Source organism: Mirounga angustirostris, unplaced genomic scaffold (genome assembly GCF_029215605.1).
Source record: "Mirounga angustirostris isolate CCGP_5_RB_7025 unplaced genomic scaffold, mMirAng1.0.hap1 SCAF_1, whole genome shotgun sequence".
NCBI lineage: Eukaryota > Metazoa > Chordata > Mammalia > Carnivora > Phocidae > Mirounga > Mirounga angustirostris.
In genome coordinates this window covers 170162676-170179188 of record NW_026991709.1, presented here as the reverse complement: position 1 = coordinate 170179188, position 16513 = coordinate 170162676, and the positions used below count along the sequence as shown (strand labels likewise).

Here is a 16513-nt window from a genome sequence, read left to right as displayed (position 1 = left end):
GTGCCCAAAAAAAGTGACAAAGAACATCACATGGGCTGGCATTATTGCCAGAAAGCATCAGCATCTTCCCAAATTTGTTCTCCCATCTCAGATACAAGCTCTGGCCAGTCCAGTGACCAGAGTAAAAGGAGAACAATGGGAAGGAGGACATAAAGCAGAATATGATCAGTGTAGCTATCGGGATTCAGTTCAAGCAAACCTTCCACCATGAAGCAGAGGTGTTTAGAATAATGATACATTTGGGAGACTAAGGGCATTTTGGTTTTTCAAAAGGAATGTTTTTTCCCATTTAAATCACTTTTTATTATTTTTCCCATTTAAATCAGTCTATATTATTATTATATTTTGTAGCATGTATCTTTAAATGGTTTTAATATTCAATACTTTAATATTTAACATTTTGTAGAATATATATATTTTAAAGATTTTATTTATTTGACAGAAAGAGAGAGAGAGCTGAAGCAGGGGGAGCAGCAGGCTCCCCCTGAGCGAGGAGCCCGATGTGGGGCTGATCCCAGGACCCTGGGATCATGACCTGAGCCAAAGGCAGACACTTAACTGAGTCACCCAGGTGCCCCTTGTGGAATATATTTGAACATGACAAGTTGGGAGAAAATAAATTTGCCTTCACTATTCATTTCAAAAACATAGGTAACATTCTGTAGTACTTTTACAATCTAAGCTTTTATCCCTCTTTCTGGTTTTTTCCTTCATTGAGACACAATTAATGTATAACATTGTGTAAATTCAATGTGTACAACTGTGTTAATTTGAAATATGTTCATAACATGTTATATATTGCAATATGATCACCACTCTAGTGTTGCCTAACACTTCCATCAAGTCACATGATTACCACTTCTTTTTTGTGGTGAGAATATTTAAGATCTAGTCTCTTAGCAACTTTGAAGTATACAATACAGTATTGTTGACGATAACCACAATGCTGTGCATTAGATCCCCAGAACTTATTCATCTTTTCACCTAAGCTTTAACCTTTACGATTTAGGAGTCTCTTTCTCATCCTGCTATGAACAAATATAAAGCTTTTCTCTCTTTTTTTTTTATTATGATACCAGATAAAATTAGGTTTTAAATTTTCAAAAAATCAGGAGACTTGTAAGGCTACAAGCCAGGGAGATTTTTTTGGAACCTATTATTTGAAATAGTTTAAGGTACAACAAGCATTCCTTAAGCATTCGTAACTAGGCAGAGCTCAAATGGGTTCACTAACATTTTTTTTCCCTTTAAAAAGACTCTATTTCTTTACCAGCACACCTTTTTTTGTGTCTGGTTAAGCACGAAGTCCACCTCCCCCACCACTGCCACAAAACATCAAAGGTGACGACAAATGCTATTCACACTTTGTTTTTTAACTAAGAAGAAATTCAGTTGGAATTCTCCAATTGCAGTTCCAGTTTATTCGTTTATAAATAGTGCCTCTCTGAGGACACACAAGGCAATAAATAATAGTTTATCCTCTACCACAAAGCCAACTTGGTTATGAGTGTTGCAGACATTCTGGGACACAAAAGTTCCAAGGTCCAAGTTTAAATTGCAAAACCCACAGGTCCCAACAAAGCACATGCCATGGGTAATCAAAAGGCCACACCATGGAGAAGCTGCTAGCAGGTTAGCTTTAGGTCCTCACTTCCCACACATGTCCAAAGCTCAGGTCATTTAGCCAACTTTTCTGAGGTACCCAAGACATACCAGCTGTTGTTTGGGTGCTTCAATACTACAGTAAGCTTCTGTTGTTGTTTTTGTTTTGTTCTGTTTATTTATTTTTTTAAAGATTTTGTTTATTTATTTGACAGAGAGAGAGAGAGCGAGAGAGGGAACACAAGCAGGGGGAGTGGGAGAGGGAGAAGCAGGCTTCCCGCCGAGCAGGGAGCCCGATGTGGGACTCGATCCCAGGACCCCAAGATCATGACCTGAGCCGAAGGCAGACGCTTAACGACTGAGCCACCCAGACACCCCTGTTTTGTTCTGTTTAAAAATTTCATTAAGTCATCTCTACACCCAACAGGAGATCCAAACTAACAACCTGGAGATCAAGATCGCATGCTTCACTGACTGAGCCAGCCAGGCACCCCACTGTTGTTTTTTAAAGCTACCATAAAGCAAAAGCTACTCCTTAGTTTTATGCAGCTGGTTTTACCTTTGTTTTTACTTCACCCAGGAATCCCCATCACAGAATTCCCGAGGCGAAGGTTCCTTGAAGATTGTGAAATGAGGGGTGCCTGGGAGGCTGAGTCGGTTGAGTGCCTAGCTCTTGGTTTCAGCTCAGGTCATGATCTCAGAGTCGTGGGATCAAGCCCCAGGTCCCAGCTTCAGATTCTCTCTCTCCTTCTCCTTTTGCCAGCCGCCCCCCCCCCCCACGTGGGCTCTTTCTCTTTCTCAAATAAATAAATAAACCTTTAAAAAAATTCTAACTTTTAAAAAAATTATCTTTCTCAAATAAATAAATAAACCTTTAAAAAAAAAAAAAAGATTGTGAAATGAGGGGTCTACAACAGGTCTATGTGAAGGGAGTCACATATATTTTTTCTGTCTCAACTTCCTCCCAAATGGTTTCATGTCATTCCAGAAGAGTCAAGAAATAGAGCCTAAAGCAGAAGTAGCATCTATCAATGTCTCAGGAACAGGGCCAACAGATGGACACACTGGTGACTTCCAGGAGCAACTGTCCTAACCTAAAGCCTCCAGGCAAAATTTTCCTCACAATCCTCCTCTCCTTTGTCCTACAGGAGAGCTCAAGTAATTGAAGCCCTTATTTTACGGATAATGCACCTATAGCTCCTAAGGGGCCTGACGCTTAAGGGGGTGAGAATGGGGACTTGGAAAAGTATCTAAACCCAGGCCTCATTTTAACCCTATTCACTCAGGCTTCTTGGGGAGGGCTTCGGAAAGCACATTTTTTACAATTTCCCCCAAGTACTTCTAATGCAACAAGCCAGGTACCCACTCTGAGGCCATCAGATGGAGGAGGGTAATGGGTGAGATGAGGCTGGAGAGATTAGTTAACATGTAAGGTTCCTGACCTACAGACTCTGATTTTTAATTTTTCAGGGGCACGTGAGGCCAGAAGCATCCCCAACCTCACCATGCTTGGGAAAAGTCAGAATTATTAACTCAGAGAGGGGCTCCGGATCACCAAACCACTAGGAGAAAAATAACATGGTAATTAGACGCAGTTGAGAGGTCACTGTTGATTATGGGCAGGGGTGGGGAGTGGAAGCAAGTTACTCCCGAAAACTGATTTCATTAACAGTCACTTTTTGCAGACCGGAGTCATTTGCCACCAAGACTGGACCAATTAGTACATGCCAGGGTGTATTTCAGCAACGGACAACCAGGAATGCTCTAATGCTGGGGCCAATAAAGACCTTCTTGATTTCATTCATCTCCCCTGACAGCTATTCCTGAATCCTACAGATGAATTTTCCCTATGCTGAGCTAACTTGGTTGTTCTCAGATTCATTTTAGGATAAAAAAAAAAAAAAAAAAAAAAAAAACACTAAAAAGCTGCAGATTCACTGTGCGTGGGAATATAAATTAGTACAGCTTTTTTTTTTTGAAAGCTGTCAATCAATATCCATCAATTTAAAATAACCATGTGCTTTGATACAGGATTTAGACTCCCAGGAATTTATCCTACAGAAATATCTGCACAAATTGGCAAATGCACATAAGTACAAACAGGTTTATTGAAACATTTTTAAACAATGATAACTGAAAATAACCCAAATATTCATCAATAGTGGAATGCTTAAATTAATTTAATTCAGCTATTTTATTTTTTTAAGGATTTTATTTATTTGAGAGAGAGAGAGAGCATGCACGAGCAGGGGCGAGGGGCAGAGGGAGAGGGAGAAGCAGACTGAGATCATGACCTGAGCTGAAGGCAGACGCTTGCTTAACTGATTGAGCTACCCAGGCACCTGGGATCGAGCCCCACATCGGGCTCCCTGCTTAGCGGGAGGCCTGCCACTCCCCCTGTTTGTGCTTGTGCTGTTTCTCTCTGACGAATAAATAAAATCGTAAAAAAAAAAAAAATAGAAATAAAAACCAAATACAAGCTGTATATACTGTGCCCGATTTCTGTGTATATATGTATATATTTATAAATTGTCTATGTTCAATATTTATCAATATATACATGTGTAATATATGTTTGCAAATGCAAAGAAAAAAAAAACCTGGGAAGATACAGTAACTGTTGATAGTAGTTACCTGCTGGCCCAGGTTCAGGAAACCAGAACTTATAAAATGGAGGGCTTCTAAGAATACTTTGTGTATTTTTTAGAGTTTCTAGGTTTCCCCTATGCGTTTTACTGTTCTTATAATTTAGAAATATAGCACAAGTTTTGTAATGAAACTTGATGGATAGTTATTAATAACATAATTGTTAATAAAGGCAGTAGAAATTCAGAAAATAATTAGAGTAAAAAGATGAGAGATGATTCCAAAGCCTCTCCTCCCCTCTGCAGGTCACATTCATCATCTCCATCTCCTCTAAAAAGCTAGAGATTGGGGCACATGGCTGGCTCAATCAGTGGAGTGTGTGATTCTTAATCTCGGAGTCATAAATTTAAGAGCCCCATGTTGTGTGTAGAGATTACTTGAAAAAAATTTTTTTAATTAAAAAAATACAAAGAGATTGAGATGGACAAACACTTTCGAACAATTTTTTTCCTATGGAAAAGAGGTTTGCACCCCCCCTTTTCTGTCCCCTCTCCCTAGCTTTCCCAAATCCAGAGTATCCCTAAATAAAAAGTTCTCCAACTCTAGAGATCATTTGTACAAAAGCAGGAAAAACCCAACACAGCCTGGCCACTAGAGGGGGAACATTACACATAAAACCAGTGTCAGTTGCCACCTCACATAAAAACATTCCCACAGAGGGAGGTATGAGGTCTGGCTCCAAAAGGGCTTGTCCAAAGCTAACAGGCCACAAGCAATGATCAATGTGATTCAGCCCTTGGCTTGCCTAATATGTCCTGAAGCAAAAGGTTTAGTTAATAAATAAAAAATTACAAATGTGAATGTGGTTCCCATATTAGTGAGGTTTTCTTCCCTACCCGCCAGAACTGAATATTTACAAATGTTCTGGAACCGAGGCAAACGTCGAGTTGGAAGCTGCCCCGAAACTGCATCCAGTTTTTAGCTCGGCAGCAGAGTTAGGAGAGAAGGAGGAACTTGAGCCTAGTTTCACAAGGACCAGGGGATTTCATCTTACCAAGGAAGCCCTCTCCTGCTTTTTCACAGGGCTATTTAACAAGCCTCGTGCAGGACACTTTTCCTTTCATTCTTCACACATGATCTCAATGGTCTTTATCAGCTGTATTCTTTTCATGGATTTGAGCCTGGTACAAATGAGCTGATAATGCACCTTTTGATCATTATTTCCAGAGGATCTGTGTTTCCCATACACCCAGCCCCCTCCCACCTCACCCTACCCCCAAGTCCACTTCTTTATGGATACATAAGCATTTTATAAAAAGAAGTGGCATATTCTGGGGGCAGGGGGGGGTAAGGATATGATGAAAACATGCCTTTTGAAAATGTGTAGCCTTAACCTTGGATAGCTCATTACCATATGGAGAACGATGACCACATCAACCTTCAAAGTTTGGAATGGACGTAAAACAGGTCAAAGGTTTACATGCAGATAACCATATTCTGACTCTTTTAAACCTTCCTGCCTCGAATTCTACCTTTTTTAGAAGTACTTCCACTTAATTTTCAAAATCTGACAGGCAACCAGGTTTAGTAACTTGCCCAAAGTCACAATACTAGCAAGTGGTAGGATAAGAATTTAAACCTAGACAGTCTGGCTCCAGAGTCCATGTTCTTAACCACAAATCCATTCCACCTTCTTGCCCCTGGCCTTTTTTTCTCCCTGAGGCTATCGCCTGCCCCAGTATTCTCCCCTCTTCACTTCACCCCTCCCCACCTCACACTCACAGAAAACCTCGGGTTTAATGGTCCGGTGGCGAGAACGTCAGTCTCAAAACCGGTATGAGGGCTGGTTCTGTCTCATGCAGCTGTGTCTCCTGGGCACCTCAGAAATACTGCGAGTCCTAATTACCCCAGGGCACACTGGAAATACCAACCAAAAATAACTGGTTCCTCCCAAGATTGCCTGCAGATTTAGACCTTGTACAGAAAGCACCCAGCACAGTACCTGACAAAGGGGTGCCTGAAATTGTTGGCTGGAAGGCAAACCGGCCAAGAAAAGAGGCAGAACAATCACAATTTACAGCAAAATGAAAAAATCCACCAGGAGAAAGGGAAGCTGTTTCGTGAAAGTAAAACTTTTATCTTTCTCACTGGCTTTACGATAGATACAACAACCCTCTGAGGGGACGGACATGGTGACATGCAGGGTCCCACCAGCCTGTCACCTTGAGTATAGGCTGCATTAGTCGGGGGGATCTTACACTACAGGTACCTAAACTTGTGAGGCCCTTCTGGGGACTCCTAGATCAAAGTGATTCCGGGGACTGTTTGGGGTAGTCTACACACAGGACTGTCTTTCAAAGGACCTGAGTCCATATCACCTCTGCATTTCACAGATCTCCCAAAATGAACACAAGTGCTCCAGAACAGTTAATTTTACTTCCTCTGTGGTCATTTAAACTCAATTGTTCTTGACTGTTTTCAAAAGAGATAGAGAAGGGCTGGTCATTATTCCCAAACAAATTTGGACTCTATCAGACCTTGCTTTTCTCCTAGAGCAGTAGCTCCCACACTTTTGGCTCTCAGGACCCTTCGACATGCCCACAAATTATTGAAGACCCCAAAGAGGAGCTTTCGTCATGTGGGTTATAGCTAGAGACATTTAGCATATTACAAATTAAGACTGGGACATTTTTAAAACATAAAAGTATACAAGCATATATTTTATGTAGTCTCTGGAAAATCCCACCATACACTTGTGAAATAATGAAAATTAAAAAGGCAAATAACTTCTTAATACTATTGTGAGAATAGTTCTGACTCAACCCCCCGCAAGGGAGTTGGAGATTTCCAGGGTTCCACAGATGATATTTGGAGAACTGCCTACCACTAATGCCTATGAGTGCTGTCTGCCAAACCCTCAACTAGTCTCCTTCGGACATCACATTGATTTTTAAATCTAATCATTTAGAAGTGAGTGTCTAGATCCTGGATCAATAATCTCAGAGAAGGATTAAATGAGAAAGAAGAATTTCAATGACTAAGCAGAATTTCCTAAACCATTGAAATGTAAATTGTTTTCTATAGCATCGAAAACACCACAAAAAATGTTAACAGGCTGATCAACATATTGTGGGCCAACACACTGCCCTCCCTTTTCTGTTTTCCTTTTTAATTATTTATTTGAGAGAGAGAGAGAGGCATGAAGCGCGCGGGGGTGGGGGGCGGGGGGCAGAGGGCAGGGGTTGCGCAGGGGGAGAGAATCCCAAGCAGGCTCTTTCCAGCACGGAGCCCAATGCCAGGCTCAATCCCATCACCCTGAGATCATGACTGGAGCTGAAATCAAGAGTCAGACGCTTAACCAACTGAGCCACACAGGCGCCCCTCCTTTTTTAAATATTGTCAAGAATAATTATGGAATTATAGAATATCTAAGAATGATATTTTCATTAGTATTAAACCTAGCAGAGGTTCTTTGTGAGGTGGATTCAAGAGAAAAAGCTTAAGAATTATACAATTTATATAGCAATAACCAGATCTCCTTTAATGAGAACTTTATGGAACAGATGAACCATGTAATTTCAGGGTCTTTTCAAATTCAAGTATTAACAGAGATTTGGGGATCAATCATGTCAGTTTTTTTTTTTTTCCCCAATGTTTGAGGTACAGGTCAATTTCATGCTTTTATATTCGGCCTCGTTCTTTCTTACTACTGGCCCATTATGTTCTCTGTCCTATAGTAGTAACCCCTGGCTGACCAGAACCCTCTGGTAGTACCTCCTTGCTCCTCCACCTTTAATAATCATATTGATAATAGGAACAAGTACCTAGTAAACACCCAAGTACTTTGTGCTAAACGTTATTTTTGCATAATTCCATATCTTTCCACAACTCTAAGAGGTAGGTACTCTTACTATCTCCATTTTACCTGAGAGGACATTACTTGCTTTTAGGTCGCACAGTTAAGTATGTGGTGGGGTATGGATATGATCCCAGATAATCTTATTCCAATGTTCTCCTCACATGATGCTAAACTGCCTTTTAAAGACACTCATTGAGGGGCGACTGGGTGGCTCAGTCGTTAAAGCGTCTGCCCTCGGCTCAGGTCATGATCCCGGGGTCCTGGGATCGAGCCCCACATCGGGCTCCCTCCTCAGCAGGAAGCCTGCTTCTCCCTCTGTCATTCCCCCTGCTTGTGTTCCCTCTCTCGCTGTGTCTCTCTCTGTCGAATGGATAAATTAAAAAAAAATCTTTAAAAATAAATAAATAAAGACACTCATTGAAGAGATTAAAGGGACATCCTTCCATGTCACTTAAAAGTAAATAAATACAATTTTATTTGGAGTGTCTGAAGCAGAGCAACATTGTGGCCTTCAAAAAGCAACCACAAAGGGCCCTTCCTCGTTAGCACCAAACTAAATGCAGGTGAACCTTTTATCAGTGCCACCTGACAAGGCACGGCTTCTCTCCTTTCCCGATAGTCTGCTAGCTGGTTTCACTTTCCCCCAAGCGTTGATTCAGAGCTTTTAACATTACCCAGTTGAGGTGCCAAATCGACATGTTGGAAAAGAGTGGCTCTCATCAGTCTTCCATTTCCTCAGCAAAGAAAACAGGAGTTTGTCACACACGGCCCAGACCGGGGAGCAGGAGAGCAATCCTATCTGACCTTCAGTTATTCTGAAATGGGATCGCCTTCTTGCCTGACAACTGTGACTAATTCCAAAGGCCCAACCAGGCTTCTCATCATGATTACTTGGGGGCCAAGTACCATTTGGGGGCAGATTAGAATCTGAGCTGAAAAATTCCACCCCTTAATGCTAATCCCCTGAGTTTTCCAATCCTAAATAGGGCAAGTTTCGGAAAAGAGCATTTCTCACTTTATAGCCTACCTATGATCTGTAATAATTTTGCTTAATCAAAACAATTAAACTCCTGCTCTCATGGTCTAACGAAACACAAGTGTCAGAGGAAGGAAGAAGTTCTGGCCAGCTGCCAAGGCTCCATCTGAGGCTCTTGGAGTTAATTTCCATGGTGTTTTAAACATTTGAAACAACAAAGGCCAGCTTTCACTAATAGCACAACTGATTCCAGCAAATCTATAAATATAAGGCCGGCTCTAGGGTAGTTTGTATTATAAAGAATTAAGTGTCAATAAATGAAACGAAAACCAAAGGCAAGAAAGAGACATTTCTGCTATTCTCAGATAGGAATCTGCAAACTCGGTAATAAGTGCTAAAGCTAATGGGAACGGACTGTCAGGGGCACATGATTTCAGGTGGGATGGGGTGGGGATGGAGGAGAGGAGTCTCATAAGGCATTCCTATGTAACATGTCCTTGGGCCCAAGCCACTGCCCTTTCTCACACTTGGACATTTGATCTGTATTTTTCAGATAGAAATACATGAGATTTTGTGTTCCACGAAATGAATCAAATTTTCATAATTTAGGTTGAAAAGTGGCACCCCCACAGGCCAAATCTGGCTACAGAAACAATTTATTAGGTCTTCGCTGTTCTTTTTTTTTTTTTTTCATCTGAACTGGTTGGCTACATAACTCAAAAAAAAAGACTTCACATGAAAACGCAGGTATCCAGCTACACTCAGAAACTGCACAACTGAGCCACCCTCAGTATATTTCTGATACGGCAGCCCCTTTAGAAAGGGCATCACTCACAGTCAGCCTGCATCTTGCCTGTGGCCCTATTCCCATGACAGCCCTGCTCTGTACCTCCTGTTTTTCTCCAAATAGCCAGTCCCCTTATGAGAAATATTGCCAATGGTGCGGTTAGTATTTGTTGGAAGGAAGGGGAGACGAAGAAATGCATGCAAAATACCATGTAAAAAATAAATAAATAAATCCCATACCAGTCTCTTTAATTAACTTCCTGAAGTCTCAGAAAACACCATATTTCCATGTGTTTTTCAAAATACTCCTTTCACTGTCACCTACGGATTTTACCACATGCAACAATTCTATGTGTAGCTTGAAAACATGATCTTTTCTGAAAAGGTGATTAGCAAGAGGACTAGAACTCTGAGATTCTTACGGATCCCAGGCCCACTGCCTTATTTTATGTCAACAACAGATTTCTCAGTAAAGAAAATCTAGGGGAAATAGAATTTACCGACACACTAGTTTGGAGCCCTTACTCCACCACACCCCACATCAATACTAAAATAAATGGCACCTTCCATTTCTTCAGTGTCATAGTGACAACAGAGAGGCTTTGCCGCCCCCCCCAAAAAAAGCGGGAGGGAGAAGAGAGGAAGGAAAAAAATGTCTAAACTAATGGAGATCTGTATTCTATTTTATTTTATTTATTTATTTTTTTTTTAAAGATTTTATTTATTTATTTGACAGAGAGAGACACAGCGAGAGAAGGAACACAAGCAGGGGGAGTGGGAGAGGGAGAAGCAGGCTCCCCGCAGAGCAGGGAGCCCGATGTGGGACTCGATCCCAGGACCCTGGGATCATGACCCGAGCTGAAGGCAGTCGCTTAACCAACTGAGCCACCCAGGCGCCCGATCTGTATTCTATTTTAAGCTGCAGGCTGGACCACACAAAGTCTGAGGCATCCACATAATTTGGTATTTTCCACGAAGGCAATGTCACACGTGATCACCACTACCATCACTATCCATACCCCTACCCCCTTCTAATCATGTTTACAAGGCTTAAAATTTTATTTATGTATTTATTTAGACAGAGTTTGAAGGGTGGGGGGAGGAGGGAGGTAAGAGGGATAAAGGGAGAGGGAGAGAGAGGATCTCAAGCCGACTCCACGCTGAGCGCAGTGCCTGATGCAGGGCTCGATCTCATGACCTTGAGATCATGACCTGAGCTGAAATCGAGAGTCAGATACTTAACCAACTGAGCCACCCAGGCACCCCTAATCCTGTTTACAAGCCTTTAAAAAAGAAGATATGACTTGCTTCCCACTCAGTCCTGAAAACCAATTAAGATTGTCCAGGAAGGAGAACCAAAGCCAATTTAAGAGCAAACCTCAAATTCCCTCCATCCTTCCATGGGGCAAGAAATAAGAGAAGCCCACGTCTACTGTAAGAGCTCCTTAAAGGCAGACAAACCAATCCCAAATTTTCGATACTGCTACTGGCACATCATCCACGCCATCTGAACTGCTGCCGGAAGTACTTCTGTAGTGCAGAGTCAGCGGCCAGTAAGCAGACAATGGAAGACAGTAGAATGTTGCAGTCATGTTGGGGCATATGGAATTCCAAGTGTGCTTTGTGATAACCAGGGGTAAACTTCCTTGGGGTTTAAGAGAAAACTAAGAAACATATGAAATCTTCGGAAAAAAGCAGTTAAAAATCTCATGAGGTGCAAGCAGTGGTTTATTTGGTGGCTTCAAGAATTGCCGCACCTGGGCCCCCGGGCGGCTCAGTTGGTTGAGCGACTGCCTTCGGCTCAGGTCATGATCCTGGAGTCCCGGGATCGAGTCCCGCATCGGGCTCCCTGCTCGGCGGGGGGTCTGCTTCTCCCTCTGACCCTATCCCCTCTCATGCTGTCTCTCTCTCATTCTCTTTCTCTCAAATAAATAAATAAAATCTTAAAAAAAAAAAAAAAAGAATTGCCGCACCTTCCACCACATGAAGCTCTGCGAAAAGTTGAGGGTGCAGATAAAGCTGTTATGAAGACACTGCCCATACCCCTTAAAAAATAAGTGATGAAGAAGTGCACACCCCAGTCAGATTTTGACTTTAAGATTTACTTATTGGGGCGCCTGGGTGGCTCAGTTGGTTAAGCGACTGCCTTCGGCTCAGGTCATGAACCTGGAGTCCCGGGATCGAGTCCCGCATCGGGCTCCCTGCTCGGCAGGGAGTCTGCTTCTCCCTCTGACCCTCCCCCCCGCTCATGCTGTCTCTCTCTCATTCTCTTTCTCTCAAATAAATAAATAAAATCTTTAAAAAAAAAAAAAGAATTGCCGCACCTTCCACCACATGAAGCTCTGTGAAAAGTTGAGGGTGCAGATAAAGCTGTTATGAAGACACTGCCCATACCCCTTAAAAAATAAGTGATGAAGAAGTGTACACCCCGGTCAGATTTTGACTTTAAGATTTACTTATTTAAGGAGGGGGATGAGAGAGAGTAGGGGGAAGGGCAGAGGGAGAGGGGGGAGCCCGACCCCAGGACCCCGAGATCATGACCTGAGCCGAAATCAAGAGTCAGATGCTCAACCGACTGAGCCACCCAGGCGCCCCCACATTTTGACTTTTGAAGGGGTCTATTAAAAGCAAGTGTCTTCCAGGACTTGTGTCTTGGAGAATGAAGAAGGAACCCCAAGGGTGCAAGGCTGCAAAGGGCTGACTGGCTATGAAGCTGGCTACAGTGTCATTGGAGATTCAATGGAGCTACTGGTGTCATAGGATAGCTATTATTTTTGTTAATGCTCCAGTTACAAAGTTTCGTAAGTTTCGAGGGCTCTGCCACTCGCCCTATTTTTCCCTTATGTCCCCTATGTTTTGCGTGCAGTTCTGCAGAAGGGGAGGTCTTTCCAGACTTCGTGGATGGCATTAAAGCTAAGGTTATTCCACTGCCATCTGGTTGGTCTGCTCACGTGTCAGGAGGCAACAGTATCAAGTGTAGAGGCCACGGCTGTCTGGAGTTCCGCGCACTTGTTGGTTGGTAACCTAGAAATGTGCTTCTTAAATGAACAGCCTGTTAGGATTTCATCTTAAATGCTTTCCAGTATTATGCTGCTGCTAAAAATGCAATTCTGAAGACTAAACCAAAACACACCCCAAAATATTTATGCTATATCACAGTCATTAACAAGAGAAAAATCCAACCATTCACATTAAAAATATAACTATGTTAAAAAAAAAATACAAGCAGGTGGGAGGTAACAAGTAAAAACAAAAACTGCACTTGAGCAGTGGTGACTTTAAGAATAAAATACCTTATTTTTCACATTAGCTTTTTCAATTAAGCAAATGACTTTTTTGTTTGTTTTGCCTGGAATTTATTATCAGTTGGTGAAAGTTTGTAGGGAAACATTTTGTATCCACAAAATGACAGATTAACAAACATAGCTGAACATCCCAGCAACACCACTGTTTCTCAAGATGAATATTTTAATGTTAGCAGGCTATGCATCAAAGTAGCAATCAAGTGTTGGCTGAACACTTATGACTATTATCTGACTTAATTTTTGAACAACCAACATAAAGATGAGCCATTTCTTTCAAATGACATGCTAGAAATGTCTGAGGGGTCTTCAAGGACCGGGAAATCATGCTGGGCTCCTGATGGCAGGCGCGTCTGGGTGAAAGCCTTTGCTCTAAAACAAGGTGCTTTCCTACACGTGAAGAGCTGTCGGGATTCATAGGACCCCGACCGAGGTCACGCCCTTGCCTCTGCCTCATCTACCGAGGCACGAAGAAGCAAGGTTATACTAAGGTTCCTGGCCAAATAGCCTTGCTTTCTGGAATAAAAATTCCCACAAACTGCTCACACATCAAAGTTATCAAGTAGCTAACGGACATGAAAGCTTTATAGCAAATAAAACACATACATACCACAAAGACATTTCTAAAAGAAAACACAGTGGAGGGAAACAAAAGGATACCAGCTTTAGCAGATACCAGTTTATTCAACACAGTGCATGATTCAGAGCATCTGATATTCCACAACCAACAAGATTTCCTACTTCCCTATTATAAAATACTGGACATCCTGAATAGAGTTAATTCAAGGTTCTTGTTCCTCTTCTCTATCTAGAATTAAACAGGTTTCTTCGTGTAGTACACATTTCACATTCACCGAAGGCTTTGGGGAGAGGGGGGAAATAGGGCATATAACCACCCCCCCAGACCAAAGGCACTTAATGTTAAAAGATAAAGCACAGTAGAGTCACCCCACAGACATTCCTGCGTGTTCAGAGTGCTGAACTTGAACGCACCACCAGGGGCCCACGTGGGATTCATCATAACAATGTAAAAGACACTGATTTCCTTGAAAACACAAAGTGCAGTATGAATATAAAGACTCATCACCGCCACCTTTTCCGCCACCCCATCCTTTTCTCAAAATAATACATAAGAGACCTCTTATTTTACATGATTAGTATCACCCAAGGTTCACACATGGAAAAAAATAGCTAAAAAATCATCTGTCATAAACTCTTACTATGAAATCACAATAGAATCTGATATACGCATAGAATTTGTGAGCTGGAAAAGGCCTCAGGGATCATGCTGTGCATCCCCTCACCAGACAGAGGTCACTGAGGCCCCGGAAGGTCAAGTGTGGGACCCTGAGGACTAGCCCTGGTGGGAGATCCTGGGAAGAACACATGTCTTCTGAAGTTTCACTCAGGGTCTCCTCCACCCCCTTCCTCTGTCAAAGACTCTCCGAAGTAAAGCACAGCAATATTCTCCAGAAATGCACCACACAATAAAGCACATATGCTGACGCAAGTCAGCGATTTGGTCTCGCAAGGCTGTTCCTTTGGCCACTGGGCAGGTATGCAACCCACCTCAGAGTGGGAATTCTTCACTTGAAGTCGTTCAACATTCTGAGGAAAGCCGAGGGCAGGTCAGACACAACTTCTGGGATTTGGGAAGGCTCATCTCGGCTCTTAGCCCGTGGTGGGCTGACGGTCAGCAGCACAGCGGAATCCCAGATTGGAAGCTGAGCTGTCGGGCGTGTTCTGGCTTCGAGCAGCACAGCGATACCTGTAGCAGTAGGACTGGCCCGAGACAGAGAGAAAGGTGAGTATTCTCAGACTCGGTGATAGGCTCTCATCTGTCAGATTCGTGCTGCACCCAAGTACCAGCCATAGGGAAGGCATGCCTACCGGGAGACAGGGCTTCCCCCACAAACACCCCCTCGGCATACTGAGCATGTAGTTTTGGAAAAGGCCGCACATTCAGAGTTCACCATATAGAATCCAATGTTTACCTTATAAACAGACATAGATATGGTACAAAGATGTTAGTGCCAGTATTACTTAGAACAGTAAAAAAAACCCAGGTAACAAGCAATGACTACAGATGTTATGCGCATCCACATATGAGATTACTAAGCAACCACTAAAAGTCATGTTTTTATGTAATACTTAATGACATAGGAAATTCTCATGGTACACTGTTAAATGAAAAGTCAGAATACAAAACTGTGTGTGGTATGATCTCAAGCTATATAATTACATATGTCAAAGAAAAAAAAGACTGCAGATTGAAAATGCACCACAATAAAAACAGTAGTTATATTTGAGCAATGGAGTTTCAAATTTCCTCTGATAAGTATGCATTACTTTCATAACTTGAAAAGTTATTTTTACATTTAGAGTATATGACATTAAACCAAATAATAAAGCTAAATGGCAAATGAGAAAATATTAATTATGAACAACATTAAGATATTATTTAATATTCAACAGAGTGGCAAAAATTAGACAGCAAGCCTAGGAACATAAAGAGTGGGAAAGGCTGTGAAAAACATTTTTTGAAATACATTGCTTTTGGGGGTGCCTGGGTGGCTCAACCGGTTAAGCATCTGACTTTGGCTCAGGTCATGATCTCAGGGTCCTGGGATTGAACCCCACGTCGGGCTCCTGGCTCAGCGTGGAGTCTGCTTCTCCCTCTCTCTCTGCCCCTCCCCTTCTTCATGTGCTCTCTCTTTCTCTCTCAAATAAATAAAATCTTTAATAAAAAAAAAAATACATTGCTTTTGGATTAGCTATAAAGCTATACATTACTGTGTAGGGGATATTTTGTATCTGTTTTATTTTCTAGGCGCAGAGAACACATACATACATGTGCACAAACACACAGACATTGAGCACCTAGCACACTCCAGGGGTGCGAGGCACTGCAAGTATTATTTCACTGGGTCAGAACAGCCCAGAGAAATTAAATGGGTTATCCAAGATGACACACTTATTGAGGGAAGTAGAATTCGAACCCAGCTCTGACAGTGCGCTTGCCTCTGTAGCAAAATTCTATACTCCTAGATGGAAAGACAGGACGTCTCATGCTTCTTTCCCACCCCCAATACACCTGTCCTGCAGGGACATACCTACTTGCATGCGTAAGAAGGCCTAACACTCATCACCGGCCACCTAGTAGGTATTCCTGAATAACCACAGATTACTGCATTTACATCAAAACTTTCCATATTCCAAAAACAACCATGCATGGAACTCTTATATACTAGGATTGTACGTGGATCCAAAATAACAGAGAATGAAAATAAAGTAGTTATCCTGTGTGGCATGAGCATTAATGCTGAGTTGACCCAGTGAAACTAAAGTCCCTGCCAGGTGGTTAAAGAAACTGCACAAAGAATCATGTACAGTAACTTTGGG

At 42.2% G+C, this 16513-nt stretch overlaps 1 protein-coding gene across 5 annotated transcripts in view; it reads right to left on the bottom strand.

Moving 5' to 3' along the window:
* Window positions 1–13768: 13768 nt before the first annotated feature.
* SUMF1 (sulfatase modifying factor 1) overlaps window positions 13769–16513 on the bottom strand; it is a 94660-nt gene continuing 91915 nt past the window's right edge. For 4 of the 5 annotated variants that reach the window (XM_045861938.2, XM_045861939.2, XM_064593535.1 and 1 more), the window contains one exon: window positions 13769–14893. In XM_045861938.2, the coding sequence (XP_045717894.1) occupies window positions 14783–14893 (111 nt within the window). In that variant the 3' untranslated portion in view covers window positions 13769–14782. The remainder of the gene's footprint in view (window positions 14894–16513) is intronic. The other variant, XR_010412092.1, reaches the window with a different exon arrangement.